The sequence below is a fragment of the Notothenia rossii genome (genome assembly GCF_949606895.1).
Source record: "Notothenia rossii genome assembly, chromosome: 1".
Classification (NCBI taxonomy): domain Eukaryota; kingdom Metazoa; phylum Chordata; class Actinopteri; order Perciformes; family Nototheniidae; genus Notothenia; species Notothenia rossii.
The window spans coordinates 86,468,507-86,489,184 of NC_136912.1; the positions used below are offsets into that span (position 1 = coordinate 86,468,507).

The 20,678-nt window shown below is 42.9% G+C and overlaps 1 protein-coding gene across 3 annotated transcripts; it reads right to left on the reverse strand.

The window, feature by feature from the left end:
* Positions 1 to 215: 215 nt before the first annotated feature.
* On the reverse strand, positions 216 to 19,327 carry arhgap45b (Rho GTPase activating protein 45b). Of its 3 annotated transcripts, XM_079691992.1 has the most exons (25): positions 19,203 to 19,327; positions 18,751 to 19,078; positions 16,758 to 16,995; positions 16,000 to 16,182; positions 12,498 to 12,638; positions 12,244 to 12,328; positions 10,462 to 10,534; positions 9,858 to 9,933; positions 9,270 to 9,401; positions 7,152 to 7,213; positions 6,899 to 7,009; positions 6,713 to 6,793; positions 6,443 to 6,610; positions 5,825 to 5,962; positions 5,481 to 5,677; positions 4,948 to 5,051; positions 4,661 to 4,747; positions 4,421 to 4,522; positions 3,911 to 4,074; positions 3,625 to 3,813; positions 3,400 to 3,537; positions 2,998 to 3,269; positions 2,255 to 2,525; positions 1,314 to 1,401; positions 216 to 1,075 (listed from the first exon to the last, which is right to left on the reverse strand). In XM_079691992.1, exons 2-25 carry the CDS (start codon positions 19,024 to 19,026, stop codon positions 606 to 608), a joined length of 3,846 nt encoding a protein of 1,281 aa, XP_079548118.1. In that variant the 5' UTR covers positions 19,027 to 19,078; positions 19,203 to 19,327; the 3' UTR covers positions 216 to 605. The 3 variants fall into 3 exon arrangements, with proteins under 3 accessions (XP_079548118.1, XP_079548117.1, XP_079548119.1); XM_079691991.1 differs by having other exon boundaries at positions 18,751 to 19,294; XM_079691993.1 differs by lacking the exons at positions 18,751 to 19,078; positions 19,203 to 19,327 and adding an exon at positions 17,635 to 18,097.
* Between the last annotated feature and the right edge of the window lie 1,351 nt (positions 19,328 to 20,678).

Genomic DNA, 20,678 nt, shown 5'->3' on the forward strand with positions numbered 1-20,678 from the left:
GAAGCTTGTAGAACAGTCTGTGCCTCACATGCTGCAGTTTCAAACCTCCACCCACTGTAATAAACTCCTCACTGCCCTCCCCACTACCAGGGAAGTGAACACAGCTGAATGAGAACAGTCAGAGGCCGTCATCCAGTTCACTATTATTTACCGGTTCCCTATTTGTCTAAACAAGACATCAAAGCAAGGTTCTAAATGAAATGACAAAACCAGTGTAAAATAAAAATGTTTATTAAAATAGACCAAAACATTCAAATCAAGGAAATACAGGCGACATTTATAAAAAGACTTCTACATTTATTTTGAAACTGTTAGTGCTGAAATAAAACCAGCAGCACTTTTAAGATCATTGGCTTTGAATTCCTGCACATTGTGATGTTACTTACGACCTGCCTTTCCTCAAGCACGCAAGAGCAATGAGTAAAAGGCTTTAAAAATACAAACTGCTGCAAAAATAGTTTTTTAAATCATCTTGAGTCAAAACCTCTGGAGTATGCGTGCAGACGTTTTGCTGCCAGGATAGATCAACACACGTAAAGACTTTCACGAATACAAACCCAATCACTCCTGTAAAGACTTCACATACACACACTTTAGTAAAGATATCAGACAAACTCTGGCTCGCTGTCCCTGTTCCTGGTCAGGGGTAATTTCGTTCCAGACAAACGTGACAGTGGATGCCCCGACAAGCTAAGAACGGGGGAGCAGGGGTAGTTGTTGTTGTTGGTTTTGTTGTTGTTGTTGGACTGGTTCACGTTGAGCTCGGCCAGAGAGACGCTCAGCTCCTCCTCTGTCGCTGTGTCTTCATCTGGGGGTCCGCTGACTGGCAGGGCAGGAGGCTCCACTTTGTCGGGGGTTTCTTCCTGGTCTGGTTCTGGTTCTGGTTCGGTCAGCGTTGCAGACTGGCTCGACAGGTCCAGGCTGTCCCTGTAGCTCAGCGGCTCGTCGTCCATGCTCACCTCGCTGTCCTGCGTCACCAGGCTGCGGGGGGGCGCGGCCCCCTGACCGCTGTCGTCCTGCTCTGAGTCGGAGTCAGGGAGCTGCTCACTGGACCCCAGAGACCCTAAAGAACTTCCTGAATGGAGATAAAGAGGCCGGTGGTACCACAGGGGTAAAAAAAAGAAACTGATCATAAATAAACATTAATGCAGAAACTTGGAGATTACATTTTTCAAATACATATGTATTCCGCACATTTAAATGACCATGAAGATGCAAGAACATGACTTTTGATGTATACTCATTCAGGGGAATTCTGTTCATTTACAACCGTAATATGAAATTCTGCTTGTATGGCGTTTTACAATACGTACCACACCCCTCCTCCAACTTCTCAGATTCTGGTTCATTTGGCTCCTCTCCATCAGCAGCGCTCTCAATCTTTTCATCTGCAGCACAGACCTAAAGCAGAGATTGTTATCAAGTCAGTTAACCTGAAGGGTTCTTTTTTTCTATAATGGATCATAAATCAAACGACCAAAGCAGGAGGGTGAGCTGGATTCTAATTATTTGCAGCTGTAGGTCATAACTCTGGATGAGCTGATATTTTACTGTAATTTGCATTTCCACAGAAATAGGGTTGGACCAGGTTTAGGTCATGCCCAGACTTTATTAGCAGCCTCTCTTTAAGACAAGCTTTTGATATTTTCACTGGGAGCCAATTTACATTTGCCTAGTGACCACAGAGGGTCTAATATATGTACGCACCAAAACTTCTCATGAAAAAAGTAATACATCTTAGTATACAAAGTTATGTTAAATAGCAAAGTCACACACTATAAATATATTTAAATAAGTGATTTTAAGTTTTCAAATTCTAAATACATTAAGAGTAAATATTCATGCTAGCTGCTGTAGGAGGCTATTCTTTTTCTTCAGGTGGAAGCCCAATATGTCAGACTGAGAAACAATGTATTAATGTATTCACTTGGATTTTGTAACAGTAGCTCAATATTGGATGATACAAATATTTATATAAACATACACAAGTTAAATCAGTAAATATTTTTACCAGAAAATATAACTAAATATGTGACAATATGTATATTACATTAAATAAAATAGTGATATAATACATTTTTTATAAATGCTGAAAACCAGATAATTGCTTTAATATAATTACTGTGTCATACAGTAATAATACAGTTGAATAAATATAATTACAGCAACCGGGTTTGGATTAACTGAATGATAAGTAGTTGCCCGTGGCGTCATAAATCTACAGCACCATGAAACAGGAAGTCACACTCGGTACCTTATCAGAGGGATGAATATCCTCCTGCCCCGCCTGCTGGGCAGAGGAGGAATCTGAGCGGAGGTTTTTGTGTGTCTGAGAGGTTTTGGACTGGAAGATGGATGAATAGAAGACGATGAGACACTCAATGATGCGAGCCTGGTGGGGGTAATCGACCAGAGAGGAGAGGGAGATGGTGGCTCCGGTGGGACGGGGGCGCATCAGGGAGGGGCCGAACACAATACCCAGGTTACTGGGACTCATCTTGTTGTCCTCCTCCAGCTCTGCAATCCTGGAGGGAGGAAGATCAAGACAAACTATATAGAGAGTTTGGAGCCGTTTTGTAAGGATTGCCCCTTAAAGTTAATACTAGATCCGGATAAAGTTTAGAGTCATTCAAAAAGCATTTAGCTATTAAGATAACTCCTAAGGTGATGAACTGAAGGGAGCAAGACTTGAAGAGTCTTAACAGTTTCTTAAGCAGAGAAGAAAACGGCAAAAAACTGATATTTCTCAAAGTTGAATGACAGTGAGGTAATAAACACCACAGATGATATTTAAGCTACATGCCAGCTGCTATCTACAGACTGAAAGGCATCACAGATATTGTTAAAAGCTAGTACTTAATCTATATAAAATAGATTAAGTACTTAAATGGCAAATAAATGTTACGAGATAACTTTAGAGTATTTTTCTAAATGTTTGTAAATGGTGTCCCAATTGTGTTCATGTCGTTTTTTTGTTGTTTTTTTTAAAAGACTGACCTCCGGAGGTGGCGAATGATGTAGCGTAGCGTAGCGACGTTAGCTTTGGGCGGCTCCTTCAGAAGCTCCTTCAGCTTGTCCACCAGGACCAGCACCTCGGGGTCGCTGTTGGGGCCCAGGTCCACCAGCTCGGGCCCTTTGCCCACCGCCGGGTTGATGCTGTTAGACTCCACCTCCTCTCCCTCCGCTGTGTCAGCCTCTCCCTGCAGACTCTCCTTCGCCAAACCCATCAGACTGTTGTACAGGCGGAACAGCATGATGGGCTCTGGCAGCTGGCGGATACAGGAAGACATTTTAGAGAGACTGAAAACACAACCTTTGATATATGTGATTGTATTAGTCACGTCTCGTCATGGTTCCACGTCTCGCTATAGGCTCTTGTGTTCACTCCTGCATGTTTACCTGTCGGAGGTACAGCTTGAGCACGTTGCTGATGTCGTGCGGTGAACACTGGGATAGCTCCACCAGCTCCTTGCCGTTCTCAAAGGCCTGACACAGCTTCTCCACCCGAGTCTTCACCCCGTTCACCCTGTAGATGCCCTGCAAGGAGGAAGCAGACAGTTTAAAACACGTCAGTGGCAAAGACTTCCAGCGCTCTGTTTAATACAAACATGTTCACTGCCTCACCTTCATCTTGAGCGCCCGTCTCTCTATCTCAGAGATGCACTTAGTGATGATGAAGGGGATGCCGTCGCTGGCACAGCTGGCTACCTGAGAGAAGTCCCTGCCGAACAGCTGCAGACGGCCCTGCAGCTTCTTGTGACCGCACTGGATGGCCAGAGTCTCCAGACAGCGCTTGTGACACGCCAGGAAACACTGAAGACAGAGAAGAACACGGTGTGATTATCACTGGGAGTCTCTCTCTGCAGGTCTGATGTTAGCAGATGACTACATTATTAAATAAAGGACTCACCTCCTCACACTCGGCCCCCTGGAAGTAAACGTAGCTGTCACACTCGCGGCACTTTGACGGGGTGCGTAGCTTCCTCAGCCGGTGGGTATGTGCTGCTTTAGAGAGGCCGACGTTACGGAAAGGTCTGGTGGACACCACCACGTCAGGGTCCATGCCGTTCATGTCTGAAGAGAAGGACGCACATCATACACACTCCGGAAGACTCATACAAGATTCACAGCAGCAATTTCAAATGCTTCTTAAGTATATATACAATGTTTCAGCAAGTTATAGCATATTGTGGCGAGAAATGTGTTTAAAATGGTCACTTATCTGACATTAAGGAGAACATGATTTATTTTAGTCGTATGAATATTACACCAACCAACACTATTTTAATTGACTTTTTAGAAAGATTAACCGGGCTAAATCACCTTGTATGAGGAAATCGACATTTCTCTTCCCTCTTGCCTCTCAGGGTTTCTACATTTTAATGTCACATCAACAGTGATTACAATCTGTAAATCTTACTTGGAGATTCAAATGATGTCATATTCCCGTCTTTCTCATCTGCGTCCTCATTGGACGACATTGTCCCAGTGGATGACGTCCGAGCAATTTTACTGACGTCACCTAAAATGAATAAACACCTTAAGTACCATCTCTCACACACACACACGCACATTGTGTGTTTTCCTTGAAGTGGAAAAATGTAATCTCTCAGATATCCTGGTGTTACTGTGAACATGTTTCAACACAGCTCTCACTCACTGGAGCTGGCAGTAGGCGACTCTAGACCTGCCTCTCCTCCAACACTGTCGTCGCTCACTGTTGAACCCCAAGACTTATGTCCCTGCCCTGGGGAGGACAAAAGGACAAAAATATGTGAATAGTCGGCATCAGAATAATGGATCTTGGATCGGTTGAAAGTACTTTGGTAACACTGTGTGCTCTTGTTACTGTGGAAATGAAATGAGTAAATGAACCACAGGCTGGATGTCTCAGAGTCCTCTTTATAAAACTACAGCTGTCTAACATCTGCAGCAGTCGTCACTCACTCTTGCGCTGAGCCTCGGCGTCTCTGCTGTCTCCTGCTGCTGCGTCCACACTGGTGGTAGGACTGTCCGTGTTGAAACTGTCATTCCTTGGTCTGTGGCCGTGGCTGCAATGCAGGAATATGAAACACTCTTAATACCACTGATGATTGCAGGGTGAATATGAAGCTACAGCGAGCAGATTAGTTTTGCACAGATGCTGGCCTCATAATAGCGAGCTAGCTAGTTAGGAGACAAGAGTGTTATTCAAAAAATAATAATAATATTTGGGTTATGTGCTGAACTATTTATTGGTGCTTTGACTTCCTTAGTCTTTTCCTGTGTATGTTGTTAGATTTGGACAGAGCTAGCTGAGCCACTTCCCTTTGTTTCCAGCTGTTTTGCTAAGCTAAGTGGCCAAAGCTTCATATTTACTGTACAGATGTGATACTGGTATCAATCTTCTCATCCAACTCTTGGCATAAAAGCTAATCTGAACTACTTCCTTAAGGTTTGAATTGAAACTGCATATTGGTGGATCCGACTGATGCTCTTACTGTGACGATGAGATGGAGGGACAGTAGTTCTCAAACGTATAGTGAACGTTGGGCTGCTCGGGCAGCTGCAGGTCTCGAACGTGAGCAGCGTACTGCTGGCCCGGGTCGTACAGCTTACTGCTCTCACACAGAGTCTGGTAGTGGACCGGCAAGGCCACGGTCTGCATGTGCATGAGCTGGTAGTACGAGATGGTCGCCTGGTGGAGGGAAGAGTGACAACACAAGGATCAGAGGAGAGTTTCCATCACTGCTCAAATCTGGAGGATAGAATATAGAGCACTGCAGGCACATTCAGAACAGCTAAGAAGCCGATGACATTGGGTGACAGTGAGGTTTGTTCTGACCGAGCGCAGGGTCTGGTCGCTCTGTTTGATGACGTCCTGCAGTTGTCTCAGCACTGTGACCTTTGTGTGCTCCAGCTCCTGCTGCTGGGTGGTGGCGTCTGCTATACATGTCCGGTAGGTGGCCTCCGCCTCGTCTGACTGCACACACAACATTTGTTTTATTAACTCTACACCAAGTATTATTGTTTGGAGTACACGCCTAAAACACAACAGCAGTATAAAAGGTACACAGGAGTAGATCTTCAGTCATTTTAAACAGAGACCAAACATTACTCGGATGAATCAAGGATGTAAACGTGGTTGTTAATGATACCAGTATATCCAATAGAGGAATACTTTATGAAATATTTCTTTCTTTTCTAAACAATGCATTACGACATGGTATTCCCATACATTAAATACAAAATAGGTTTTCCTTTCAGGACCTTTTGAATATTCCTGTTATTGTTCTGCTATTAAGGCACAAAGATGATCAATGTAGCAACCAGATCGTAATAAGTTAAGTTCACCACGCGACTGATAACATCAAGCTCTTGAAATATTTTAACATGCAAATCAATAATTGTTTCATTCCTGAAACCACAGAGAAAGCCATGAAAGAAAGCGGTTGACAGTAACCTTGTTGCGCGCCTCCTCCTCCACTCGTTTCTTCTTCTCCACAGACTTTGCCGTAGACCCTCCTCCTTCCTCCTCAGCGCGGCAGGCAGCTGTTTTGGCCTTCTCGTACTCCTCACAGCGGACCATAAAGGCTTGCTTAGCTTTACGCAGGTTCGCCTCACACTCCATCTAAACAAAGACAAACAATCGGTGGTCCGTATGTTATTGTAATTTAGAGATGAATAAAACAGTGTATTAGTACACGTGCGCACAAATATATAAGGTAAGTACCAGTTTCCTCTTAGCTCGAATCCAGTGCTCCTTGATCTCCTTCCGTCTCTTCTCATGCTCCTGTTTACGCTGCATCAGAGGCTGCAGAGCAACACAATGTGAACACACTCAAACACTCTGGTATAAATGGACATGAGTGACTGTCACAGGGTGATTCATGTAGCAACAACCATCAGTGGAGCTTACCTGGATGAAGGTCTGTGTGTGCAGGGTGGTGTTGGCCAGCTGCAGCCCCACACTCTGCTCCTGGTCCTGCTCCAGAGCCAGGGAGTAGATGGAGAAGAGCGGCATCTGGGGCTGGAGGGAGTCAACGCAAACATTAAGGAGGTTTGATATACAACACAGAAAATGAGTAAAAGCTGTAATGCTTTATCGTTTCAGAGAGAACACTCGAGATGTATTCAGAAATTAAATGGTAAAAACGAAAAAGGACTCTTACATGCGTTATGCTGTGTTTGCAGGAATGGTACAATCTCTGGAGGCCTTTGGAGAACTCCATCTCTGTTAAAAACAAAATGACAAAAAGGGTTAGCCTTTGTAAACATCAGGAACCTCACCATACACATGTGTTTTGGAGCTGCAGTAAGATTCAACCTTTCTGGGACTGTGTACACTGTTATATGCAAGGTATTAGGATATAGAATCCCTCTAACCTGTTTGGTATTATACCTGGGACATATGGAAGGATCTGTACACAGGGTATATGCAGAAATCCTGAGGTCAAATTTAATACCTTTTAAGACCCTTTCCATACATTTTAAGACCTCATCGCAACTTTGAGTTCTAACCGGTTACACACTTTACCTCACATTGACTATATTGATTGTAAGATAGCACAACTAAACAGAGTGCAGACAGACCACTGAAGCTTCCTCTCCACATGAACTTCAACCTCTCTGTGAAGGTCAGGTTTAATGCAGTAGCTTTGTTGCTTCTGTACTCTGTGCTCTTTCATTCCAGTAAAACTCCTCAGAAAACATTAGAAACCAGTATTTGATCAATAAACAAAACAATTGACAAAACTTTGAACTATGAAATATATTAAACTTTGGTGAGCTTCAGCGGGGTAATGCCATATAGGAGCTCCCTCACAAATACCCAGGGGTTAAATTGGGCTGGGGCTGTCCGGGGCTAAGCCCTGGCACATAGGACGATGCTCTGACGTCATCACCCTCACACATTTGTCGTATGTTTACAAAAAACGATATATATGTTAAGACTTTTCTCGTTCTTAATAGACTATATTTAGGGTCGATATGTGTTGACTTTACTTTAAAATAGCAGATCTCTGTGACCGGATATAGTTTGGCTTAGACCCCGGTCCCACGAGGACGCATACGGTAAAACGCATACGCAAACGCAAAAAAGTCTTCCGTTCACACGCATTCGATTCATTAATGTGCCCGTTCACAAGAGACCGCTGGAAACGCTGTAGTACATATGCCAGGCCTGTAAGTGGCGCAGCTGCCGCCACAAAATACACCAAAAGCAGCGAAGAAGACCCCGGAGCATGGTTGCCATGGTTGTCCTTCTGTTTATTCTCCGCGGTGGAGAGGGAGGCGGGCTATTTCATCGTTATCAGAAAATTATCAAATAGGGCTTACACACGGAGCCGTTGGACCCCCAGAGCGTTGCGTATGTCGATCTACCCACCTTGGGACCCCCCCCCCACAGAGCGGAGCAAGGCAACGAAACTTAAAATAAGAAGCAGCATTTTACGGCGCGCTATGCATGGGGCCGCCTTGAGGGGGTTTCCCCGAGATGTCGTTTCAGTAAATTAAAGGTTGTTTCATGTTGTCGTTGCTGTGGGACTTCTTAATACCTTGGAAAATGCCGTTCAATACTTTTTAATAGCCTTAATTTTCGCTAAATTGATTTATCAACTTTTAATACTTTTTAAGACCCCGCGGACACCCTGGTACATGTCAGAGATCAATACCTGATCAAGATCCTCCTAGCTGCTGGAAAGAAGGCTATCACTAAAAACTGGCTAGAGGCAGAAACACCAAGCTACAGACAATGGGTTAATATTATTGGTGATATCCTAATAATGGAGAAAATCACATACAAGTTGAAAGTAATGGAAAACAAATTTCTTAAGGGCTGGGAAAAATGGTTAAGGTACATAACAAATGAGTCATAAAAAACCAAGCAATATTTGATAACTATGTAGATCGTCTCCGTACAGGCACTGTTCTCTCTGAAATGTAATATGTGTTGTGTGTAATTGTACATTGTGAAAAAAAAAAAAAAAAAAAGGGTTAGCAATGTTTTGCTTCAAGTACAGCTAAAACTACTTTCCCTATATCTGTATATACATTTGAAATAAATGAACTCAAAATGTCCCGAACTTGTGTTATGTTTATATTTTCTCACATAACCCATTACATTTTGTATTTAAACATTGATTGATTGATTGATTTTGGCCATAGCTTGAACAACGAGACAAACATACACCACAATAATATACATCTATTGTAAACATCAACACATTTCCTGTTAATCAATAATTCGATTTTTCAAAAAATATTCCAAACACTGAGGCACCCCCGCTCACCCAGGGAAGTTCTCTTCTCCACGTAGCTGATCAGTTCCTTCATGTATTTGGAGATGGTTTTGGCGTAGAGCAGAGCGGAGTCCACGCCTCCCTCGCTCTGCTGCAGGATCACATCCACCTCCTCAGCTCTGCCTGCACAACAGCACACAGACAAACAAACAAACAAGGTGTGAAGTGATGATCTCCAACATCCTGTTATACATGTTGGTGCTGACTGTTTGTGATAAAGAGTTTCTGCAGCTGGCACTTAATTGTACCACAGTGTTTACGTCAGCAGGGGGAGACCTATTAGATATCGAGCATGTTTTAAAAAATCAAAATATAAACGGATGAATGTGTACAAAAACTAGGGTGCCAAACTTTTTTCACCAGCCAAATGGGCAATGCATGTTCAAATTTGACAAGCCATAGATCTACTTAACACTTACGTTGATACACAATTATATGAACATTTCTTAAAAACTTGCATTTCGAAACGGACTAAATGGAAAGACAGAGGTGCAGAAGCTTCACAAACTGCAGCCATGATGGACTGAATTGAGTCCTCTAAATCGGTAGTGTGTGTATAGGAGCATCTGGTCGCTGTACCCATGTAATGCAGGTCGTTCCTCAAGTGTCCGCTGTCTGCCCCATGGCCTGTCGAAGCGTACAAGTTCTCCAGCGACTACACCGCAGCACAAAGAAGATTATCACTGTCTCACACATGCTCAACATTGACTAAAGAATTCCTTTATTTCATCCCAGAAACAGTTTTGAGAGGAAATCTCCTTCTGTACAGTAATATTTAATGGTATTTGGTTAAAAAGTTGACGTAGTTCATTAGACCAGGGGTTCCCAAACTTTTCAGCCCGCGACCCCCAAAATAACAGTGCCAGAGACTGGCGACCCCCTGTCGACGGGGGGGTAGTGAATTAATTTCAGTTTTCCGCACAAACACTGCGCTAGTGGATTGTCAAAGGGGGAGCCTCGTTGTGGGGAAATTATACAGATGGCTAGTCCGCCCCTGAAATGTCTATGCAAACGTTATTATTAATAATAATTTCCCCCAAAAAATTAATCAATTTTTGTAATAATTTTTTATTTTGTAATCATCTCGCGACCCCAACTCGGGGTCTTGCGACCCCCACTTTGGGAACCCCTGCATTAGACAACAATCTATTTGTAATAAATGAGCAGATTGTGATGCACTCACCCTGCTCTTCTCAGTGGGCAGCTGGGAGAGCAGCGTGCTGCTGTCCACCTCTCCGATCAGCAGCTCAGACACACTGAGGAGAAACAACAAAGAAACCTTAACATCGACCATTATGACAAATACAAACGTTTTGTAAATATGATATGGTTGGGATGTCGCAGATGGTCATAAAAAAACATTTCAGTTTTGTTAAAAATGGTAATATATCATAAGGAACTTTAAAGAGGCTTTTTGGCTCAGTGAAAATAATCGGCATGATGAATGAAGCAGTAACAATTATCTGGGTCTAAAAATGATCAAAAAAGGCAGATTTTCCAAAAATGAAAGCAGAAAGAGGAGTCTTTGTAGGAAGGCTTGAGAGGTACCAATTAACCAGAGACAGGAAGTGATAACATGCATTGATTTGCATTACTTTTCTCTACCTTTTATGATCATACTCTCCAACATGTATACTGCATGACAAAGTATTCATTCCATTTTTTAACAGATCCCTCATCAAATCAAGAAAAAGCATTTTTTTGACATCCTACATTTTGGTTTATGGAGTTGAGGTGCTTGCTGAAATAAAGGGTGAGGAAAACTAAAAACAGCATCTCCATCTTGTTTTTTTTCTTGTCATGACAGACAATTAGTCAAACGGAGGAAGAGCGGAGGAGAGAATGAGGAAACAGACACGTCAGGCAGATTTCTACTGACTGCCAGCTCACTTCCTCCTGAGCTCTGTGACAGATGAGTAAACCCTGAAGTGGCACAGACACAGAGCATGTGATGAACGCTCCGTGAAATACGCAGATTACACATTCAACTGAGACGTCCCTCTACTGTGGGTTTATTTCATTTATCATAATGTATGTTTTTAAAGATTGAAGACATACAGTTAAAAAAACCTAAATCCCGGAAAAACATTTAATGTCAGGTTTAATTATACGTCTGATTTAAAATCCTGAAATAAAGAGATCGTGTTTGTGATTTGTGATCTTCTCCGTCTGTAAGCAATCTGTTCGAGAGCAGTCAACAGCAGTTTCAAGTTTTGGTTGTGTGTAACATGGTAGAAAAAAACCCACTTCCTGTTTTCAGCTCTGCCTGATGCAAATGTGTCACCATCGCTTCACTTCTCTCTACAATTCCCAAAAACAGAATACTTTGTACGCATTGAGCCGCACGCACTACCTTTGTAAAAGAGGTAATACCTGGCTTTATACACAGAAACCTGTGTCCACATCAATCTCTGTAGCAAGGACAATAACTACCAGTAATAGTCACTACAGAGAACTGTAAATGATCCAGCTAGGGTGACAATTCAATGTGAGTGTTAAAACAAGTTTAAAAAAAAGTCAAGATTTTATTGATTCATTATTTAAGTAATACAGTAGCAAAAAAAACATATATTTGTTTTCCTAAAGATGTGATATTGATGTACAGAGCTTTCTATATTTGTGTTTTTGTAATTAAATGGGCAGTATTGTTATAAATACTTTAGATTTCTATAATTTGAAATAATGATGTACAATTATTTATAGCTTTCAGTATTACTCTTGTTTAGTTTGTCTTTTTGTGTGAAATAAAGAGTATTGATTGTGTGTCAGATGTTTTTTGTATCATGTGTTTTGATTTGTTTTTTGTCACTGAAATATTGTTAATAAATTACAAACCCCACAAGGAGTATATTGTTTTTGATGCCGTTATTAATTGAAGCTAATCTAAATAAACAAAAAATACTGGTGTTACTTTAGGATAAAAAATAAATGACATAATCTGATCGAAGATGTATCAGATACTCACTTGCTGCTAAAAGCGACTGCGATGGTTTCAATGGCCTTCTCAAAGTCATTTTTATCTGCCTCGTTACAAGCCTCATAGTGGAAACCTGAAAAATCACAACCAAAGCATGTGTTCAGGTTTCAGTTGTGGTTGGAAATTAAAAACGCTGAACAAATGAATTCACACACCTGCAAATTAAACTATCTTTATACATGAAATACAGTATTACCAAACGATGTTAAAACAGTGGAAGGAACCTTTAACAACTGACTGACCTTTGACCTTGGATATGAGCTTGCCGGCGGCGGTGAGGATCTCCACGGTGTTGAGCAGAGGGTACGTGTTGATTACCTGACGCAGCACTCGGAGGACCTCCCCCAAACACTCGTGAGCCACGGGACGCTGACTGTCCTTACCTGGACGAGAGGGAGGAGAGAGATGAATTTGGGTTTCTCAGATGTCAGAGTGTCCTTGAATGCATCATTAAGGGATAGTTCAGTGCATGCAAGAAATAAAATTACAACTTGTTGGCTACATTTGACTGGAATCATAAGTTAAATGATTAGACGAGGACATACGAGACAAATACAGGGTTTCCCACACAGATTATACTTGGGCGGGCCGCCCAGGTATATTAACGGCCGCCCAAGTATATTTCGCGACCCATTTAGTTGTTTAGTTTTTTACCGTCATTTTCGGACTATAAGGCGCACCTGAATATAAGCCGCAGCAGCGGCATACCACTCTCGGTTCCACTTTTACTTTTGCGCGCTACCTGTCTCACTCTTTTCCGGCCTCCAGCTTTTCCTGCTGGAACCCGCTGCTTAAAGGTGGGGGTCCGCGGACCGGCCATAGAGCCCATAGAGTTAAAGGTGGTGGCCGTTAGCTGTAAAAATCCATAGATTAGCCGCACCGTTATATAAGCCGCAGCGACGAAAAATGGGGAAAAAGGTGCGGCTTATAGTCCGAAAATTACGGTAGTTGTTTTAAAAAAAAAAAATTACATTTTTTTTTTACTCGATGCGATCGATTAACTTGTGGACAATTATCCCTCGCTCTACGCCTCCTGTACCCAGTCCCGGACAGGCCATCGGGAGGACCGGGGGGGTTCCCGATGGCCTGGCCTGTTAAGTGGCCTGCCTCACACAGGGTGACTGGCTGTCTACATGATGTGGCCTGCCGACATGGCCACTGTCATACAGAGCATAAATCAAAGCCATTGATTGGTCTCTGTGTGTCATTCAAGCTCGGGATAACCTCAGCTCAGGTGAGGTAAAGGACTCTGAGTGTTTAGATAGTTAACTTAGTCTAAGTTCTCAGTGGGTCTCAAACGGTTTGGTCACCATTTATGTAAACATATATTTCCATTTGAGAGGGTATTGATTAGTAAAATATGCATGAATAAAAAGTTAACTAGGTGAAAAAAGGTAAGATACACTTTTAAAACTTGTTTAGAGCTAAAACTAGTCTTTGCTGCTGCCTCAAAGAGGAGCAGGGAGGAGAGGAGAGAGACAGGAGAGGCTGATTCACGAGCACAGACACACTCAACTATAAATGAACCAAAAATAAATAAATAAACAAGTTTCAATGTTTTTTTCATATTGGGGATGTTATTGGTTATGGCCATGATTTTATGATTATTGAAATGTATACAGTTCTGTTTCATATAGGTGTTCCCATAGATCTAGTCTCTTTATTTGCCCCTCAAAGTGCACCAGATTGATGCATTTAACTCCAACATTTAAAAAAAAAATCTTACCGGGGCAGCATGTCCCCGGACCCCCCTAGAGGATTTGAGGTCCACCCCCACTTAAAATCACATTGATAGGTTCCTAAATACATTTACCATTTAAAAAAAAAAAATAGTAACCCATGTCCATATGTTTATTTGTTTGTAGTAGATTTAAACTATAGGGCTATCACTATGGGCCCTGCCTGTACCTGTTCGCTCTGCCATCGCGTGAAGGGTCTGCTACCAAGCGACCAACAGAAAGGTTAATGTACGTCACCTCAACCCAATGTTTCTATATAGTGGAAACCACAGGGAGACAGACAGTCTGAGCAGACGGTCAGGTCAGTGATAACGGCCAAACAGGTTCAAAATCTCAGACAGTGTCAACTCCTCTGCTTTGATGTCACTGGTGACCCATCTGCAGCCCGCATCCTCCCTTCCTCTACACTTACACACAGGGATTGGCTGGCTAGCTTCTTTCCGTCTAATGTCGCAACCTCACACTCCTCTGTACACCCTTTCTCTAAATGGAGGCAGCTCGGGGAGGAGGCCAGAGGGCAGCCGACCCACCCCTCCCTCAGTCTGTAAGAAAATGTGTGTCAGAGTGTCTGAGCAGCAGGGTGACCTGAACACTGTGCCAGAGAGGAAGTTATCTTCTCTATTGTTTTGCAAGATTAGAAACTAATTCTGGCGCTGCGGTACATCTGCTTTCTGTGGCTCATGAAAAGAATCAACGAACTTTCGAGTCAAATGGTTTGATGAGGAAACAACGGTGAGCTACAGATTAAAAAGGTGCTGCACGAGGTTAAAACTTGAGACGAGGTTGGAACTCTGATTGTGCTGCAGATTAACAAAAGACGTGACGTTGCAGTGATGCAGCCAGCCTATCAGAGGAGGAAGTGTAGGACGAGGCCTTTCTTTCAGAGGCTATCCATCATGGCTTCCTGTTTTAGAAAGCTGGGTGGAGACAGAACGGAGCCAGATAACGGCCGGCAGAAGACACACAAACAAAAGACCTTTCTATTTCATCTGGCCCACAAAACTCTGCTCTAAAAAAGCTTCTCAACACTTGGAAACCTTCAAACAGGGAAATACTTCAGTTGTTGAGCAGGTGGAGTCTACGCTCCATGAAGAGGTGTTTTTCTATTTTAAGCCACACTGCACGGTACAGGAGGGGAAGAGTGTGAGTACGAGGCTGCAGTAAACAAGAAGCCGACTTCCTGCTGGAGACAAGAGTGCGGTCGGAAACGCAGCTTTCACTTGGAGAGAAGACGCTCACAGCCACTTGTTAGCTTGTGCAAGGTGGCTCCACCCTCACTTTTCCTCCTCCCCTCCCCCACTCGCTACGCACACGTGTTGGTAAAGAGAACCGGTTTACGATCTACGAAAACCTTTTTTGGATACATGATGTCCTCTCATGTAAGCCCATTGTTATCGACTCGAGCATTTAACCATGAAGGGAAGCTAAAAGGCCAAACAATGTTGTTTGGTCTGCAAACTCTGACAGATTCATATTTACATAACACAAGAAGAAACTGACATACCGTTGTATTAACCATAATTAAAAAAAAAAAAAAAGTATAACTACTCACACAAAGAGAATATATTTTATCTCCACAGTAGAGAAAACAAGCCTTTTTCCTGACTGTAGGTCTGTGATCCCAGCCCTGGCAGTGCATGGTTCAAACACAAATCACCACAAACTCTTTTCAGTGCCTTGTAATTTGCCAAAAAGGCAGCATCTGACGAGAGACAGGAGCCCTACAGAATCATACTCAATGTTTCTATTGGATTATTTATGTCTGGTGTAAGTTTGATGCCATAGCTTTTAAAAACGTAAAACTTTGGTGGGCAACACTGAAGAAGCTACATTTGTACAAGTTAACCAACCAAAAAAACCCAGCCCAATGCCACCTACTCTAGTTATGAAATAGAATGAAAGTAGCTAGTGACATTCCAAAATGTAGCAGGAAAGTGACACATTTCTTACCACTCATAGACCATCCCTAGAGGCCTCGTTAGTATTAATATGTCACTGTGCTCACCTTCAGTCAGCACCACATCCTTCAGTTTCTCCACAGCCTCTGCGAAGCGGGCCACGTCCCTCAGCAGGGCGGGGATGTCCTCCACCTCGATGGCCGTGCTCTCTGGACCATCAGACGGAGTGGTGGGGGCGGAGGCCGTCTTCCCCTGGCCTTTAGAGAACACCCAGGACTGGAGAGGGAAACCTGAGGAGAACAAATGCATTGTTTAAGTCATTTATCTATAAAAACTTGTTTTCTGTTCTCTTCTAAAGGTGTATCTATTTTTTTTTTTTAAGAAAGAGATTTCAATACCTATCATGTATTGGCTTATAAATAATACCACCTTCTCACCAAGCCTTGTACATACAACAAAATCCCCTTACCACCACCCCTACATCTCACTAATTAACTTGTTACTTCATTTTTGCTTAATTCATAGAAAATCCAAAGTGTAAATGCAATATTTTGCAGTTTTCTGTATGTAAAAAAACAGTGCTGGTTTGCTGATGTTTTTACCTTTAGCTTGAATGCACTGCTTTTCACTTTTGTTTAATCTGTTAATTATTTTCTAGATGAATAATTTAGTAGAGTTATCAGAAAATAGTGAAAGATTATCTATCCCAGATTCTTAAAGTGGATTTAACTTTTTGAGCACTGCTATTGTGTCTTCTTCCTCCAGATCTGGCTTTCTGTTTCAGCTCAGGTGTACAGGTGTGAGACATCACCAAGTCTATAAAAAGGAATATATGGATGCATAGTATGGATGTGTTGAAGCAGACCTGCAGCACTGGCGTGTCGGCTCAGTGCAGTCGGCCTCTTCAGGGTGGACACTGGAGAGCCCACCCCCTGCATGGCCACCAGCTTGCTGTGGTGGATGCTGGGGGTCCCGGGGCAGGAGGCGGAGGAGTCCTGAAGCCCGGCAGAGGTCGGGGTGAGAGTTGAAGCGGAGGATAAGGGTGAGGAGGAGAGGGTGATGTCAGCTGCATCTTTCCGAGGCTGCTCCTGCAGGATGGAGAGCTGAGAGAGGGACAGGAAGAGAGAAAAGGTCACATGATTGAACCTTTCCCAGATCAGCGTGAGGGCACCAACAGGACCCCTTTCTGCTTCTGTGGCCTTAAACACAGAAGCGCTGTTGTTGGTAAACACACATGTGATGGCTTTCACAAGATCCTGTGCTGCGTTGTGCAACACTTCCTGACTCAGAGGTGTCATCGGGTGTGGCGAACAGAGCGGAGTGTAGAAATGTCATTTACTATTTGGAATACAAACAGTGATATTTTTCTGAGAAATGACACTCCTCTGCCAACAAAACACAAATTAGGAGGCACCGAATTGTTGTTTTGGCCTGGTTGATGCATCTCCTTTCCAACTTTTGGTAGACTTATAGCTCAGGGACTTGGCTTTGGACACTGCCATATGCTCTTTAGCAAGGCACATAACCCCTAACAGCTCAGGGCACTATGCTGCGACATCACTCCACATTGATACACTTGTTGAAATTTAGAAATTAACAACAGAATAAAAAAACATATGTTCCCTAAGAGGATAAATTAAGTATATTTTCATTATTAGTGCCTTCCTAACTCACGGCTACAAAAATAAGAAATAGAAAAGCATCCAATATCTATATGATAACATGCATAAGCTCAGACATACCTGCTTAAGCCACACGTTTTGCTTGCTGGGCAGTATGTCCAGTCTGTCCTTGCTCTTTGCCTCAGCTTTCTTAACTCTCTGACTGGTAGAGTAAGGGTTGTAGCTGCCCTTACCGACCCGTCTCAGCATGCTCCTTCTTCCCCCTACAGCTCTGTCCCCATTCTAACTAAAAGCACCAGCAACTTCTTAAAACTGATCTCACCAGAGCATTCACACACTGCAACCCGCCACAGCTTCAGTGGTAAACCCCATCATCAGAAGTTACACTTCCTTTGAGTCAGATGAGTCAACGTGAAGTCAGGCTCACATCAAAATGGAAGTCAAGACTAAAGTAGTCAAACAGCAATAATGCCCACAACAAACACTTGACAAAACGAAAAGTATTTGTGCAACTACGCAAACATAATAATGATTTGACTAGGCTTTTTAAGACATTTTACCCAGTCAGACTACTTCACAGTCAAAAAGCATTCATGATCACACTAAAACTTGACTAAACAACACTTATATTTGGTTGAGTGCAGTCAGGCACACATCAAAATGGATGTCAAAACTAAAGCAGGCCAAAAGCATTAATGCTCATACAGAAACTTGATTAAACAAACTTATATTAGGTAGTGTGAGTGAGGCACACATCATAATAATTTTACTGGGGTTTTGAAGTAGTTTCACCCAGTCAGACTACAGTTGAAATGCATCAATGCACAAACAGAAATTGACTTAACACAACTTATATCTGCTGTTAACGACTGCACATTCTCACACACACACACACACACACACACACACACACACACACACACACACACACACACACACACACACACACACACACACACACACACACACACACACACACACACACACACACACACACACACACACACACACACACACACACACACACACACACACACACACACACACACACACACACACACACACACACACACACACACACACACACACACACACACACACACACACACACACACACACACAATCACCACTTGTCTTGAGCCCTTTCTGTAGCCTGTCCCTCCAGCTGAAGGTCATCTGACATACACTTACACACGCACACACACTTGCAGAAACCAGAAGTGATGCGCTACTCACGGCCGGGGCGCTGCTCTGCGGCCCGGGGCTTCCTGCTCGGCTCTTTTTCGAGATGGATGGCGTTTTGATCAGTTCCCGTTTCTTCCTGTGGAACATCTTCAGCGTGCCTTTGCCGTCCATCCCGACTTCTTTGAGTTTCACGTACAAACCCCCCACCCACCCCCCGACTCGCCACTTGGGTGCTGTGTGTCTCAGCGGGAGCTCGGTGCCATCCCTGGAGTGTTTGATCCACGGTCGCTGTCTGTCTGTCTTCCTCCTGTTGCTGCTGTCGCACATCGAGGCGCGCAGACTCACTGACGGAGAGACAGGCAGGTCACCGGCATCCGCTCTGTAGGAGGAGGAGGGACACGCGGGTAAAACTCGACTTTTCACTAACTTTTGGGAAGATTAACTACGTTTCAATTACGGACAAGGAACTGTAACCTCAACCTTTGTCATTAACTTAAACTTACTTTAAAGAGAAATGACTGAAGCGCACTAACGCAGACACAAACAACTGTTGCTTTGTCCAATTTCACAGTAATCAGCTCATCCTGATACACGTGTGTTTGAACATGTGACCTTTTTATTAATGGTAAACCTCCGCCTCCGCGTGCACCTGCTCCAAAGTGTAGACCCATGCTAAAAGCATCAAATTAAACATGATAATATGATTAAACAAAAGATCATAAGACATCACACATTTTCTTCAATGCATGTTTTAATTGGCCTATTATGGATGCAAAACAAATGTGGGTGTTTTAGACTGGGATCTCCAATCAGTGTGTGTGCAGCGATAAATGTATAAATTCTTAATGCATGAAATGAAAGAATACATGTTTAATGTGTCAGCAGAGGAAGTAGAGGGGCTCGATAAACCCTGGGGCCCTTCTCAGTTTGTGATCATTTATTTGTGTACATTTTTTAAGAATATGCCTCTCATGAGGCTTAGGGTGGTCCTTAGTGCCATGCATGGGCGTAATTTCCACTGGGGACAGGAGGGACATGTCCCCCCCACTTTTCAAAATCCCGTTTGTGTCCCCCCCACTTTTCAAATGGGTTTTTTTTTTTTACGCAAGTAAAAGTGGTCATGGAGGAGCGTCTGTGTGTGCGTGGGAGGAGCGCATTTTGTGTGAGAGAGAGAGACAGAGAGAGACAGAGAGAGTTACGGGGGTTGTTGTTAGCATCTGGTGCTAGCTCGGAGCTAACGGAGATTACAAGCTGTTTCAACAATAAGGAGAGGGAGAGTCCTCTCCTGTCGGACTGAGAGGCTGAGGTAACATCAGCTCAGGGAGGTAAAGGACCGCTCACTGAGTGATTATATTGTAAACTTTAGTCTAAGTTATCTCAGTGGGTCTCAAACGGTTTGGTCTAAACAAATATGTCCATCTATTTAATATAGTTGTTCAAAATAAGTAAAAAAAATATTCCAATGTCAGTAAATAATTAAAAACACAGTTTGAAAGGTGAGTGATTAGTCAAATATGCATAAATAAAAAGAAATAATTCAGACTAGGTAAGATAAAAATAGGAGAGAGGAGTATATCAATGTGTTATTGGTTGTGAGAATATTTTAATGGTTTTTGGAGTATAGAAATATATACAGGTCTGTTTCATATGAGTGTTGAGAGCTGTATCCATAAATCTCTTAATTTGTGCACCAGATTGATGCATTTAACTTCAATTTAAATTAAAATATCTTACCGGGGGTGCATGCCCCCGGACCCCCCTATAGGATGTGAGGTAATCACAAATAAAACAGGTTTATTGATAGATAAGTTTGCACACTCATTATATACACGACACATTTTTCTTGGATTAGTTAACACCATAGTCCCTAATATATATATGTGTAGAAAGGCAGGAAATGGAATTAAATCGAGAACAATGTTTCATTGCGGAGGACACTCTGTTTTGTGTCCCCCCCACTTCTCAAACCAAAGTTAGAC